The sequence below is a fragment of the Parambassis ranga genome, chromosome 15 (genome assembly GCF_900634625.1).
Source record: "Parambassis ranga chromosome 15, fParRan2.1, whole genome shotgun sequence".
Taxonomy (NCBI): domain Eukaryota; kingdom Metazoa; phylum Chordata; class Actinopteri; family Ambassidae; genus Parambassis; species Parambassis ranga.
In genome coordinates, this window is record NC_041035.1 from 10,911,491 (window position 1) to 10,927,391 (window position 15,901).

The 15,901-nt window shown below is 41.6% G+C and overlaps 1 protein-coding gene across 1 annotated transcript in view; it reads left to right on the forward strand.

Annotated features, from left to right (window-relative positions):
• The first annotated feature begins 6,512 nt into the window (after window positions 1-6,512).
• The window catches only part of LOC114446964 (RAC-gamma serine/threonine-protein kinase), a 39,200-nt gene continuing 29,811 nt past the window's right edge, over window positions 6,513-15,901 (forward strand). Inside the window, exon 1 of the mRNA XM_028422885.1 lies at window positions 6,513-6,789. Coding sequence (XP_028278686.1) covers window positions 6,744-6,789 — 46 coding nt within the window. The 5' untranslated portion in view covers window positions 6,513-6,743. The remainder of the gene's footprint in view (window positions 6,790-15,901) is intronic.

Genomic DNA, 15,901 nt, shown 5'->3' on the forward strand with positions numbered 1-15,901 from the left:
ACACACACACATACAAAAAAGATGGGCAAAATAACAGGAACACTGTTTATTCTGCCTATAGAAAGATTAAAAGTAGGAGAAATAAGAAGAAAGTAAATAAAATGAATGCGAAGAAAAAATCACATTCCTATAGGAGGTCAGAAAACATGCAACATTAAGCCACCATGATAAACTATGGTGCCCTAAAACCAGGGCTGCATCCTTCGAAGGAAATGTTCTACACATTCTTGATTTGATCTTTGTAGTCCCTGAATGCTGAACAGTGTATCTTCCTATTGAATCACAAATTGGTAACAACCTGTAAGTATATATTCAGATATCACTAATCCACAATGAATCTTGGGATATCCTTGGATAGCTATGTTTTGAAAGAAAAAGAAGTCCAACACTGATGGAGCAATCAGTTTTTAAATGCTGTATTTAAAGTGTGCAGCACCAGTACTGAGGCCCATCGTGTGATGCAAGCAGTTTCACAGAGCCACCCTCTGTGAACAGTTGCCTTCATTCTTACTCTCAATCGCCATAAGATTCTTATATTTTTATTATATATTACTTCCGTTTCTCGCTCTTATGTCACATTCCATATGATGCACAAGTGTGTAAGATCACACGTTGCTGAACACAACACACCTAGAACTTCCCCTTTAACATATTGCTTTTTCCACAGCTGATCCGGACAGATCCACTCTTCCACTGTGAAGATTGTTCATAATGACACCTCACGGGAGCACACAACTAATATGGCAACTATGTGGCCACTGCCTCACACCATTTGAAGATTTTAGGCAAAATGTCTCCACAGAACATTCACACTAGATCTGGCAACTAATGTTAGCAAACATCCTGGCTAATTCAATTTTGTGATGCTAAATAGCTAACAATATATCTATGAGCCGAAGTTGCAGACTCCAACTTGTTTATCTGGGTGTGTGTATGTGTGTGTGTGTGTATGTGTGTGTGTGTGTGTGTGTCACAGGGACACGTCTGGCCACAGCAATATCAACAGAAGGGCTCCCCTGTGTTTCTTTTTTCCTTTTCAAGCTGTCTCTTTACCCCCACCTCCACTGCCTACTCACACACGCACACAAACACACACACACACACACACACACACACACCTTGCTTCTGGTTTCTGTCCATAACCCCCCACACCCACACCCACCCACCCAACCCAAAAAAAACCTCAACCACCCCCTTCTGCACACAGGGCTATGAGCAAAAGGCCAGCTGATGGCAATGTGTGTGTGTGTGTGTGTGTGTGTGTGTGTGTACACACGTATATTATGTGACACACTAGGTCCACCTGTGTCTGTACTTTGTGCCTGTATACCCTCTGTCACTGCAGGCCAGCTACACATGCCACACACATCGTTTAAAAAAAGAGGTGAAAGAATGATGGAGGGCGTTGTTGAGCCAGAAAACTCAATTAGTTTACTTCTATAAATGATTTTAACCTAATAATATTACTAACAGACCATGATGCACTCCTTATAGTTTTAAAGAATTTGAATAACTAAATCTGTGCTATACATCGATCACTGACTGATTAGCAATATTAAAACACCACCGTTGGACAGTTGACCTCAGTGAACCCCGATAACTTGCACAGGAATTAGAAAAATGTATAAACGTCTGAGCTTCAAATGTTTATCAAACATTTTGGTTTATACTGCTTCACAGCTGTCTGATCTTCTGGATGTAAACAGCTTAAGATGCTGCAATGTGAAGAGGCTTGACCTCCCCTGACTTACTGTCTGCTTATTTGTACAATGTTTCTGTAAACAGGTGCCCTATGAAAGTATGAGCAAGGGTCATTGAACTGAAGAAAATTATAATAACTATAACTATATTTCTATGCATCCTTTATCTCATGTATTTTATTTTCATTTTCTTAGTTATTATTTGCTTATAAGAGGTTATTACCATTTAACCCTGTGAAGGGCTGAATGATTAGTTTGTGTTAAACAGCCGTCTTAACAGGCATGAGTAGGATCATTTGGAGTGATGCAAAGAGACTGAAAGCAACAAGGCAGTTATAATACAAAGGATTGAAAATAGTCGCAGAACTCCATTGTAGTCAGCTTTCTATTAAAAAAGTAAGTCCATGTCAAATCATCACTGCTTGCAGGACCAGCACCCTGTAATCTCGGAGATAAACCGCCTAACATTGGAATTCTCGCGATAGCTGTGTTATTAGCCGGCCGGGAACACGCACATATACACGGGATGTTGGAATGGGATGATGAGAGATCTCCACAGTGGAGGAGAACCACACGCCGAGCTGCAACCGTTCAAACCGACCACGGGAGGACCAGGAGATACGGTAGCGTGTTTAGTGTGTGAGTGTTTGAGTGAGTGTGTGGAGAGAGGGATGCAAGAGAGAGAGAGAGTGAAAAGGAGGGAGAGAGAGAGGGAGAGAGGGGAGTTTGCCGTTTCCCTGGGTGACGTCACTGGTTTTCCTGAGACTCAAAACAACCGTTGGCTGCGGTAACGGTAGCTGCTCGGAAATCCGTTTGATGTTGTTCCAACCGATTATTCCTGCCCAGCTCGTAACGCTGACAGCGACCATTGCTTAGTTTAGCTTGCAGTCCAGCACAGCTTTACATTACTTTACAAAGAAGGGGAGGAAAAAAAAATAAAGCTTTTTGTGAACAGCAGGTGCACGGGGATACCACCGCACCTGCCGCTACAGGTAACACTGTTAGCTAACAACACTGTTGTGACAGTAAACATCGAACCGTGCTAATGCTAACTAGGTATACTAATGTCTGTTTGTGTCGTGACTACGCTAGTTAGTGGGGGAGACCCCCCCGTGTCTTACAGGTCATCTGGGAGTGAGTGCTAGCAGTCTGCACCCCTGTCTGTTAAAAGGCTTGTTTCAGTTTTTGTTTATCGAAAGAAATATGGGTTTAAATATATGTATTTATATCGCTTACCACCATGGTTGATGCAACGTGCGTCAGTTTACGGCCAGTTAACACCGCATCATGCAGTGCTGGTATCAGTGTGTCTGAATCATTCATGATCTGCGCCGATAAGCATCATTTACACGGTCAGTGATGTCCTGTAGTCCATTTAGTTGATAGGTCGAATGAATGAGTTCGTGTACATGTGCAATAATATACAGGGGTTTAGACTCATAGGGTTTATGTTTGGTTTCTGTGAATTATGAATAACTGGTTGCTTATACCTTATGATTATAATGTTATCCACGTTTTGGATCAGTGTGTTTTGATCACTATCTCTGCCACTATGAGAGGGGATTATTTGCAGAACTAGCTTGGTCTCTGCCTGAGACATCAGGTAACATACTCAAGTTTCTCAGAACCAGGGCAGGTTTCTGAAAACCAGGATGAAAGTGTGTTTAGTACACACTAATTAACTTGTTATCAGGTTTTTTTAAAGGATTCATGTTGAGTTCTGTGCATTCAAACTTACCCTTGTTTAACATTCTACCTGTAGTCCAGCAGAAACGTATATTCAGCCTGTAGCACTTCAGTTTAAAACCATACATGTTTAATAAACACATAATAATTAAAATATTCAAAAAATAATCACACATTGTGTATTGGGAGTCATCAAAGGCAAATCTGTTGACAGTGTCAGTTTTTCTGGCTTTTGTGCCAGGATGCTAATAAACACCATGTAAACAGTCATTCATCCTAACAGCTAATCAGACTTGCTACAAGGCTTCAGTAATGTTTGCAACATTACACTCTACTGATATCATGGTGATTTTCATACTGTGGTAGAGAGAAACAGCAAGTTACAGTAAGCCTGGCTTGATTTGACTGTACAAGTGACCACATGTATGATTAAGAGGGTGTGTCACTCCCAGAGAATGTTATCTCTGATAATAATGGTGTTGATGGGAAACATGTCAGTGCTGCTGTCTGGCATTGTACAGCATACTGTACTTTTTTTGTGAAAATGGCCATGGAACAGTAGAGTTTGCTTCAAAGCAGAAATACATGCAGAAAATCCCTCACTCTATGAGCTGCGTATCTGCTATCAATCTGTTAATGCAGACATGGTATTGGATACCCAAGATACAGGCTGCTACAGCATGGTTGCCAGAAAAGACAAAAGGTAATTTCAATATTAGGCTGTCTGTGTAACGGTTATATAGATCAGGATTAATGCAAATTTCTTCCATCAGAGTTACATCATGAACAACTGAAAAAAACATGGCTGAGACACATCCAGCTCATTGTAACACTTGAGATCCTGCCAAAGGCTGGCTTTGATTTTAGGAAGAGGATTGTGGGCTCACTGCTGCTGATGTCAGCGAGAGTTTGTGTGAGGCCACTGTTTCGGCTGAAATGAGGTGAGATAAGGTGAGAAGTGTGCTTTCCGGAACAAGAGGATTGCATTGAATAACTGATTTGGAGCTTTGCATGGAATAGCAGCCTGTAGTATATTACACTGTAGGGTTTGTAAAAAAGCCACACAAGGGCATACTGTATTTTAGCCAATTGCCGTCTCCTGACATTTTGCATAGCATGTACACATAGGTTTAAACCTTTTGGCAGCATTGGAGAATGTTTGAAAAGGAAAAGGGGCTTACAATTCAGCCAGGTCTGGTTGTGTTCCCATTCATCATTTACAGCTTGAAACAGTCCTGCTTAAAAACTAAAACTAATGCAGTTAAAAATACTTTGTAGCTTAAATCAGTTGACTCATACATTTGGAGTAAATTGTGTGTGAGTTCAGCAATTATGCTATACTTTTTTGTAATGCACTGATCACAGCTGAGAACTAGGTTCACAATTCTGACTTATTTTCATTGAATGAGATCCTGTTTCTGACTGGTGACCCTGCCTCTCACCTGTAGAAAGCTGGGATAGGCTCCAGCCCCCCCGTGACCCTGCACTGCAGGACAAAGTGGGTTTGGATGATGGATGGATGGATGAATGGAAGGAGATCCTGTTTCTTGCATACAGACAAAGGCACCCTGCCCAAACTATATTGAGAACATGATTTCTTAGATGCATAATTGGATATGAACTAGTTCATGTAAAAAGCTGAATCCCTTTACCTGTTCAATGTTTTCAGTTTTGTTGACCACTCTTTTGTTTATCATTTTTCCCTCTTGGGATCTGTGGAATTAAATACCATGAAATAAATGTTATCTGGCAGGTCCTTTCCCTGGCATGGTTGGTTCATTATGGCAGCACACATCACCATAGCAACAGCTGCCCTGGCTACAAGGGGTTGCCACTGTCTGGACATTCTTCCCCTCTCCTTGATTTTACTAATGTTTAGTCAAAACAATGATAACTGAATCTTCATTGTATAACACTGTGATGTTAAATCTTAGTCCAGATTTTAGTGTCTGTCAAAAGATTGTCACTTCCAACCTTTATTTAAAATGTCAAAAATGCACACTTCTTTTTAAAGAGAACAATGTTCTATTCTTTTGTTGCATATATGAAAAGGGATTTTGTTGGTTCATTTGGTTTCCAGTCAGTCATGGTTCTGCTTCCTCAACATTAAAAAAAAAAAAAGCTTGATGTCACTCACTAGGATGTGTGCGTCTGTTCCAGCCCCTTACTCTGACGCTGCAATCCCTCCAAAGTGTCTGCAGCAGTGCAGACACTGTCTGATCAGAATACTCATTTCCAGCTAGATAGCTATGACTGTTAGCCTAGCCACCATCGTGCTGGTTTCCATTCAAGCTGAGCGGTGTAGTGTAGTGTTGTTGCAGGTTGTGTAATACAGTGTAGTAGGGTGCATTTGAGGTGAACGCAGCAGTTATGCAGAGAGAGAGGGAGAGAGAGGGGAGGGCGAGCAGGAGTGAGACGACAGAGAGGTGCAGAGATTTGCAGAGAGAAAGAGAGTGTGAGAGCATCCCTAACTGCCGTTGTTGCTATTTATAACCAAGCCCTACTCCACAGTCCTGAGATGCTCTCCCACCTCCCACACACAGACAGACAAATCAGCCTACACACACACATTGACAAAAGAATTTGACATCCAGATATATTTCGAACACAGAAAGGTAGTCTAGGTTTTGTACCCAGCAAAACCTGCTACCTGGAACAAAAATATCTGTGAATGAATTCAGAACAGAGCTCAAAAGTATTTGTCCAGCAATCAAGGTCAGTTTTTGCTTTATCAAGAGCTCTGCAATATTTCATCCTGTTTATCAGAGAGAGTGTTAGTGATAAAAAAAGGAAGTGGGTATATGATTGGGTGGGGAGAGAAGAGAGGAAGCATTTGTCCTCACAATAACTAGTTGTTTGTCTTGTCAGTTTGTGAAAACGGCTTCGGAAGGGAAGAAGGGAGAGAGGGACCAGCAAGAGGAGGAGAAAAATAAATCCATGCCTTCTTTTTCTTTTTTTTTCTCCTTTCACTTCCTTCCAGGCTGAGTCACTGCTGTTGAGGAGGAAGGTCTGGAGAGGGAACGAAAGAGGAGGAGGAGGAGGTGGAGGAGGAGGGGGAGAAGAAGACGAAGAAGGGAGGGAGGCAGGGAGATAAGCCACAACAGGAAGCAAAACGACACACACACGTAGACATACACACCGCGTGTTTGCGCGTGTGTGTGTCTGAGAGAGACTGCGCGAACGAGAGGGTGAACGGGAAAGGAAGGGAGGGAGAGTGACGCGGAGGCTGGGAGAGCCGGCCCCCCTCCTCTCCTCCTCTCCCTCTCTTTCTCTCCTCTCCTCCTCTCCTCCCCTCCTCCCTCTCTCTCTCTCTGTGGAGCAGGCGTGTAGCGGCATCAGACTCGGCGTGAAGGAACCATGAGCGATGTCACCATCGTTAGAGAGGGATGGCTCCAGAAACGGGGTAAGTACATCCAGTGCCTCTCTTCTTCTACCCTCCTCCTCTGTGCCTCTGTGTTCTCTTCTCTGCTTCTTGTCTAGACTGAGGGCCTGGTCGTGCCTGTCCACATGTGCCGGTGGGATGTGAGTGTTTGCGATTGAGTATGTGTGTGAGTGATCACATGGATGTCTGATTATCCAATGTACAAGTGTGTGTATGTGTGTTTTCTCCCACACATTGTTTTCTGAACCTCTGAAAAACAGTACTGTGTGCATGGGTATGCGCATGTACACGTGTGTATGTGCAATTATGAACTATACCAGTACTGGTGCATAGAGTTCTGTCATGCCAGTGTGACCACTGGCCAGCAAAATCAGTTTAGTTTTGCCTCTGTTGATTTATTTAACATCTTACGTTCGTAGAAAATCCTGAGTGGTGTCACTGAGAATCATATGACAAGGGGTTGAGGGGTTAGTTGGGGTGGAGTCGGGGGGGGGGGGGGGTACTGACAACACATCCTGTTTATAACTACATGAATGAGAAAAGGGGAAGATGTTGTAATAGCTAAAGAGCACATAGTAAAAATAGTACTTCCTTGTTCTTGGAGTTTATGCTCAGTTACTGGTTGCTGCAACAAGTGAAAAGTAATTTATAGCAGGGCCAAACTCAGCCAGAAGTGATATACAGAAGCTCTGTGGTGACTGCAGCACTGACACACAACAAACCACAATTTAATGGGGTCGTGTGTCTGCTGTTGCTGATTTCTTCAGGCTCAAGGATGAGTGTGTGTGAACATGTGTTTTATAGAGAGAGAGCCCCAGGGGCAGACAAAAGGGGATTTCCAGACTTTTAGGCCAGTGCGCACCATTCTCTTGATACAAATGTGATACTACGAATGTGTAGCAGAAACTGTTGAACAGGAAGTGACATGGATGCATAACAGACAACAGGTTTCTGGGTAATGTAGGCTCACACTACACAGCACAGCAGGAGAACATGCTGATTGCTCCTTACTACATGGAGTGGATGCTCTCTCTCACTCTCTCACTGTGTCAAATGTACATCAGACTGTATTGCTGAAGAAGGGGGGGGGGTCTTTGTCTGTCTGTACCAGCATGCCAGTGTGATCCTCAGACAGTAGTCTGTGCATATTAAGAGGAACACATCGCCCCCAGTCACGACGCAGCAATATCAGTGTTTGTCAGTGTGAGAGAGAGAGATAGAGGTTAGGAAGGGAGGGGTGTTTGTTTGTGTCAGGAATATGAATGTTTGTCTGCATCATATGCTAAATCTTTGTCTGTGTTTGTGTGTGTGGAGACAAGCAGGGTCAGGGTGCTGACTCACTGTCCAGGTCGTGATACAGCAAAGACTGCAGTCTTAGTCATTATACAGCTTTTTTTACTGAAATAAAATAGCAAGAGAGCCTGAGAAGGATAGTAAAGGGGTTCTGTGCTTGCATTGAGATGTGTTGTCACTGTCTGTAAGGCCTGGACTTTCTAACTTCTCTAAGCAATAGATGCAAAAATAGATGGGAGAACAACAGAGAAAGATCCCTGACCCCTCTGTAAAAGAGTGATGCTTGGTGTTGTTTAAGTCGATTTTAAGAAACTTTTAAAAATTTATCGGAAGAATATTTAAAGTTTCTGAGTATTCCAGAGTACAGTTTACTCAGATCGTAATATCATAATTGTTACAGTTAATATTTTTAGATAAATTACTTGCATTTTCATGTTGTAGTTCTATGAAGCATGGCTAGAGTTCAATAGTCTGACAGCTTCAGGGAAGACGCTGTTTCTGAGCCTGGTGGTCTTGCTCTGGATTCCTCAGTCTCCTGTCTGAGGGGAGGGGTTTGATGGGTTATTACACCGACAGTGTGCATTGCTGTCAAAAAGTAATTTTTAAATTGTAATATGATATAGGCATAAGGTCTGATGGTTTGGTTCATCAAAACTTGCTGCCGAATATATTGGCATGCATGGTATGCAGAGACATGCAGAGACATACTGCATTTGCACAGTTATGTATTTATAATGTGGTTTCTATTTGTGGAGTTTTGAATGAATGTATTTTATTAATTAGTTGTGGCCTTACTGTAAACAAAAGTGAAATAACTAATTGATTAAACTTAGGTGTTTTCTCTTCCTATCAAAAAAGTTAATAATGTAGATGTCTTGCTCATGGCTTATCAAAGCTTTAGATTCTGTCACTTTATTACCTTCCTTCACTTGTTCCTCTGATTTTATTAGAAGATTCATAAGACATAAGAGATTATATGAACAAAAACACATTAAAAAGATGTTCTTCTCCGTTTGTATATGAACTCAGTTCGTTGTTTACCACCAGTAGCTAATCATCGTCCTGCAACAAACCTTAGGACCTTCGCCTCTTCAAAATAAAACAGTACATTATGTCCTCAGATGACCGAGGCTTTCAGTGCTCGCTCACTACCATGGCGATAATTTCCTTCCTGCTTTTCATTGAATCAGAGTGAGGAGTGCACTTAGCTGCTTCATTTCTTTATCTTTGAAAACAATGAACATGCACACAGTATAGCATAAAGGTGACTGACTTGTTCCTAATGATTACAACTGAAGGATTAAAGATACTTTGACTCTGCTGGAAGTGTGGTGACAAAAAGCTGTTCTTTGAGTCAACAGCAGTTACAGGGCGCCTTTTAGATTCATCTTTAAAAACCTAAATCTGAAAAATAATTCTGGCCTAAACAGAACTTTACCTTCTGTCAACCCATGTGAGGCCACAGAGGTCACAGTCAGCCACTGTAGTTGTGGATACTGTTACTTCCATCAGCATCAGCCTACACAGCAGTCAGCACAACAGATGGCCAGGAGGGAGGAGAAACACTGAAGGAGAAAGACAGGGAGAACAGCATCATCTTTTCTTTGACACGCTCTCTGTCCCCCAGAAGTGTTGCTCCACGAAGCTTCTAATCAGATGAGATACAGCTTTGTCAATGTGGTGTGAATCTTGTCTCTGTCTCCCCCTGAATGATTTAAACAAACACACATATGGTGTGGGATGCTAGGAGTAATCATGCAACTTGGCAAAATAACTAAAGACAAATGTGATAAAGAAATAGATAATTAATTTTTTTATATTTAGGTACAAGTAGAGTTCCATGTTAACATTGAATTCTTGTAGATATCAGAAGATATCACTGAGTGTAGTGTTTTTGAAATATAGTAAGTGCAGTTTACACTTTTCACTTCTTTTTAGTAACTTATTTTAGTTTAAATAAGGGTTGCAAATGACTTTACTCTACAAGAATAAAATCAGATGAAATGCAGATGTTCCCACAGGCTGTGACAAGCAAGAAATTCCAGCACAAGTAAACACAACTCTCTTAATAATATTGGAATGAGCACCCAAGTAGTAAAGACATTTCCCTTCGGTTCTTCTGGCAGTTCAGTCATGTTCAAGTGCAATTGTGCTTGATTTTTTGGTAGCAAAGAAGGTTATGAGGGCACATTCATCGGCATAATTTTGTTTCATATTCAGTGTTTCTGTCCATGAAAATCCTTTTACTGTATGTGTGTACACCATTTGATTCTTGCCGGGCTCTGAGTCATGCAGCTGAAGCATCGCACCTGTCTTTTTACCAACTTTTGTCTGTGCTACGATTTAATCCTTTTGAAACTGCTAGTGCTATACTGTATACATTAGACTGCTGTGGGGTTCAGTGGGTGCAGTGCAGTGAGGCAGCCATCTTGCCTCAGTGAGTTCAGTGAGTTCAGTGTTGCTAGAGGCTGGCTGGCTGGATCAGGTGGCAGTGCCAGATCTCTGATATCAATCACCAGCCACTGCTGCCGCCACTGTCTGCTGTGTTGCCCTTCTCCTCCCCTCTCCTCTCTTCTCTCCTCTCCTCTCTCCTCTCTCCTCTTCTCTTTTTTGTTTCTCTGCCTGTCCACCTTCCTGTCCTCCTCTTTCCATCCCCTCTTATTTCTCAAACCCACATGCATATACAGGGCCATAGCAGACAGGCAGACAGTGCAGGCTTTGTTATGAATGGCATCCTCTTGCACATCCGGAGGAAGTGTACGCTCCAGTGTGGCTTTACAAACTGTCTCCATTGTCCTAAGAATGACTCACTCTACACTGCAGAGAATGGCAGTCAGCCAGACAGTCAGACAGACAGACTGACAGCACAGCACAGACAGACTTGTCTGCAGAGCCTACAGACAAACAGCACCGGAGAGACAGGCAGAGACAGAGAGTTTGTGACAGATACAGCCACCACAGAACAGAGGCAGACAAGTCGTCAACTGAAGCGACCTGCAACTAGCGGGTATGGCAGCATGTCATCTTCAATTTTTGTTTTGCAGTTGTTTTTGGGTGGAAAACTTAGATATTAAAACTTAAAATCCAAATGCTGCACCAGACACACTCTCATGTCTGATACAAAGTAGTCTGCAACAGAAAAGGGTAAAAAGTGATGAGCATCTGTTCAATAAAACAAAGCTAAATGATCTTTTCTGTATTTCTTCATGTTTTCAGAATAGGCCCAACATGCTGCATTATGATTTTGTATACTGCCTTGTGTGGGTTTGTTTATTTCTAAGTGGCCTGAAGTAGTATTACTCTGTGAACTCAGTCAGATCAGCAGTGAGTAAAGTCTCCTTGTAAAAGCCATGCAAACAGGATGGATTAATGGAAGTGTGTAGAGTGAGGCAGTCTTCTATAAATGAATGAATGGATCAATGAATGGAGTGCTGATCAGTGCAGATGGAGAACTTGGATAGCGGAAGTATGAGGGGGTAAAGGGACGAGAGGTTGAGTAATCAAATTAGTTTGCAGCTCAGCATCATCAAAAATGCTGACCTCAAATGTTTGGTCACAGCATGGATGGATGCACATACATTTAAATGTGTACACTTTACCCAAACAGAATTATGATTATTTTTCTACAGCAGCAAGGATTCAGCAATTCATGTATATTTCATAATTGAAACATATTCCTAGACTACAAGTGTAATCAGAAGCAGATTGTTGGATAAACACATTACATACATATTAAATAAAACATGCTGGTAATAATGAAAGAAAATGCACAATCTGCAACAAATGAAGACGGCATCAATTTTTGTTAATATTAATAAATCACCATTTACCAACCTTTTCCCTTTACCCAAATACAAGAGACTACTATTCATTTAAATAAGTTAATTATCTTTTTCCCGGGTGTATTAAATGGATTACTTAGGAGGTACTGTAAATATCCTGTTCGCCTACTGCACACAGGAATCTCATAGACATTTCTGTACTGATCCCATGTGATCTGGTGACAGCAGCAACTCCGTCAACACTTGAACAACGCAATTTGAGCTGAAGCGGAAACCAGAATCTATGTTTAAATGTGCTAACACAGAGATTAGACTAAAGGGGCAGTGTGTAGTTTAACATCTTGAGGTATTGTGGGCTGGTTAGAGGAGGCTTTGGGCTGATTAAAGGAGACAGGTTATAGTGGGGGTTGGTTCGGCTGATTTAGGCCAACAGATTAGTGACTAGTGGCTAACAGCTAATGTAAAAGTAAGTGTAAGCTAACAGGAGAGGGACCCTAGAGTAAGACTCATTGCCACTTCAGTGTTTTTTCTTGGGCATTTTTTGTTTATGATATATATGGATATATATGATATATTGATCCATGTATTTATATTATTAAGAAATGACAACAGCACATCAGTAACCAAACTATTGCTTACAAGAGGCGACCAAATATTGTATTGTTTACTGTATGCTGGAAATGTGATTTGCTGCAATATTCCTGCGATGTGATGCACACTTACAAACAAACTTGTTGCACAAGAGTTGAGTAGAGTATCACTATCTCCCTTTCTTTTTTAGCTCACAAACACTGGTTTCAAACATGGCTGTAATGGTAGACAGTGGTCTTTATCTGTTTGCCAGAGGCATCTGGACAGCCATAGTTGCTCTGGAAAATTTCTTACATCCTTAATGTATTTTGTCCTATTCCCTAACACAAACCTTTGCATTGCCTTATTTGTATAACCATAATAAAGTGAACATAGATCAAACTGCCATCTGAGGGAGGGTTAAAGCAGTGAAAATATATTTCATTATATTCTGTAAATAGGTAGATCTTGATGCTTCAGATGCTAAAATACCTACTACTGGAGGAACTCTAATGTGCTGACTTTGAATAAATACCTCATACAACTCGACCTCACAGAGACTGAATTCTGAAAAAGAATAAGAAATTCAGTTTATTTGGATAAGAAATATATTAATGAATGGTAGCATACAGAACTGTTGCCATTATGATATCACTTACTGCAAAGCTAGTTAGCATAGCTGTTGCAGTAGTTAGTGGGTGTTGATGAAGATTCTCAGTCATCCAGGTCACCATATGTAGAGAAGATTGGACAAGGACAACACTCAGCTGTTCACCTCCACCTCAAAGACAAAGGACACTCATTTGAGGACAACAATGTTCACATTTTAGACAGGGAGGAAAGGTGGTATGAAAGAGGAGTCAAGGAAGCCATCTATGTTAAGCTGGAAAAACCTTCCCTTAACAGAGGTGGTGGCCTCAGACATCATCTTTCTACCACATACAATGCAGTGATTCCATCCATTCCCAGAAAGTTTGCACATACTCACAGTAAGAACAAAGGGCTGTCAACCAGTCCCCCTCCGGCAGTTTCATAGTTGTTAGCCAGTCGTTAGACACACCTGGCCCAGTCAGCCAGAACATCACAGGTAAGTATGGAAACATTTAGTCCTATTGTTTAAGTTTTACCCAGACCCACCCACTGAGGTCTGCAACCACATATAAACCATGTTTCCCCACCAAACAGTTAGAACTGATGAAGCTGCTTGGATGAGCAGCGAAACGTCTTCAAGAAAACTCTACAAGTCCAGACGCCTTGCTTCAATCTTATCTAGTAGTTAGTGGGTGTCCTACAGATGATGCTGCTCTGGTTTCAAGGTGTGATGCAAACATATAATGCACCCTTGTTTACCTGGATGCTTGTTTCACCTGTTTTTTTTGGTCATGTGTAAATTATGTAGGTTCACTTGATTTGGTTTGAGTTCGCTGCTGACTTAATAGTTGAGCTGCATGCTGGTGTCACAGTGGTCAGGTTAAAGGGACAGTCATTCTATTTATATCCTCCCACCTGTAATCTGTCTCTGACAGGATTAACTAAGGCAGTCACTTCAGCCTGCTGTGCCACACACAGACACGCTGAAAATGTGAGCCATGATTAAATACAAGCATTCAAAAGGATATAGCATGGGAAGAGAGTGTAGAGTACATGCAAGGCAAGCTCCATGTAACCATATCACATGTTTGTGTTAATGTGTGCTTCCATGCATGTTTTTATATACATGCATTCACTGAACCTCTGTTAGATTGCCTGATGAAAACAGAGAAAAAAAGACCAAACAGCATCAGAATTTTTCATCCTCTCTGCCTCCTCCATCTCTGGTTGCCAATCTCGAGTCATTAATTAGCTGTCCATGATAAAATTCCCCATTCCCAATCTGACACTAGTGTAGAGCAGTGGTAATCATGTCAGCAAGGCTTGGCTCAATGTTCTGAGGGGGCTAAATGGCCCCCATATGGTCCACTGGCTGGGGCCCGCTCCTTACCATGCTCTCATTAAACTAGTGCTTAATATACCAAGGTAAAGAGGGGGGCGCACACACACACACACACACACACACACACACACACACACACACACACACACACACACACACACACACACACACATACACACACATACGCACACAATCAACTGTAAGAAACAAATCAAGGCATCTGATTGGGGATTGGACACAAAGGGACAGGAGGACAAGAAGGTGGTGTTTGTTTCTGTGTGCAAGTGGTGTGTGTGTGTGTGTGTGTTTTGAGAGGCTGTGGCTGTACAATTGTTGACTTGCCATCTGTCATCATGCAAAGAATTCTATCTTTGGGTGTGTGTGTGTGTCGAGAGGAAAGATGAGACGAAAAAGAAAGAAAAAACGATGAGCGAGGTGCAGATGTCTCACAGTGTACCGGCTGGAACATGAGGTTCAACAGCAGACTGCTGTATGAGAGGAGGTGGAGGGGGAGAACAGAGAAGAAAGGAGGACGAACATCTGCCATATTTAGATATTGCTCCGTGGTTTGAGTGTTTCTACACATTATCTGGAGTTTGAATAGACCTGAGAAATGGCCTGCTCATTAAGTATTTTGCAGGACTAGCTGGCTAAGTTAAGTTTAGTATTTAGAGCTGAAGCTCAGTCTTTTTTACATCTTAAGAATGTCTGTAGAGCAAACTGTTGAGTATTGAGGTAGCTTTTTATTCAAGAATAACCTAGTAGCCTTGTATTTTTATATTTTTTTATTTTATTTTACAGGATCATAATTAAGGAATGTGATTAAGGAACAAACACGATACCACCTAATTCTTTTCTGTTAAGTGATCAAACATGCTTTGGTTGTTACTGATTTTTAGAGTAGTAGTAAAGTAGCAGGCTTGAGGCTCATTACAAAAGTACAATATACTCAAACCGATTACACAACACATATAGTCTACTTCTGAATTGTCTCAGAGCCTGGAGTGCCTGATGTCAGCCAGCTGAGGTGGACACGTTGTCAGAAACAGTCTTTCAAACAGACAGACGTTACAACAACATGACAAACACCAGCTCTCAGGGAAGGAGAGAGAGGTGTTTGCCTGAGATGAACTGACATATACAGTTGTCTGTCACCTCAGACTGTGACAGACAGGCAAGCAGTCACACTGTGTGATATGTTTGTCCAAATTCTACAGTGGTACATGAAGTTACACTGCCTAAACACCAGTAAACAGCATCAGACAAGCAGAAGTCATATAAGCTTTCATGAAGCCTGTTTTGGGTGGTGTCAGGGTTTTTTGTCAGAAAAGTTATGATTAAAATTTCTGTAACTTGCAGACAATAGGGTGTGAGAAATTTGAGTAAGTCTGTGTTGTGCTCTTTCTTTGTGCTGTATAATGTTATGTTTTAAGTTATGTGCTTAAAACTGAACCCCTCTACAAAAAAAGCTAAAATGGATCTAAAATAGTTGTCAGTTTCTCAAAATATGTGCCCATCAAGATGGACAGATGGGCACACACTGTAGCAGGTGGAG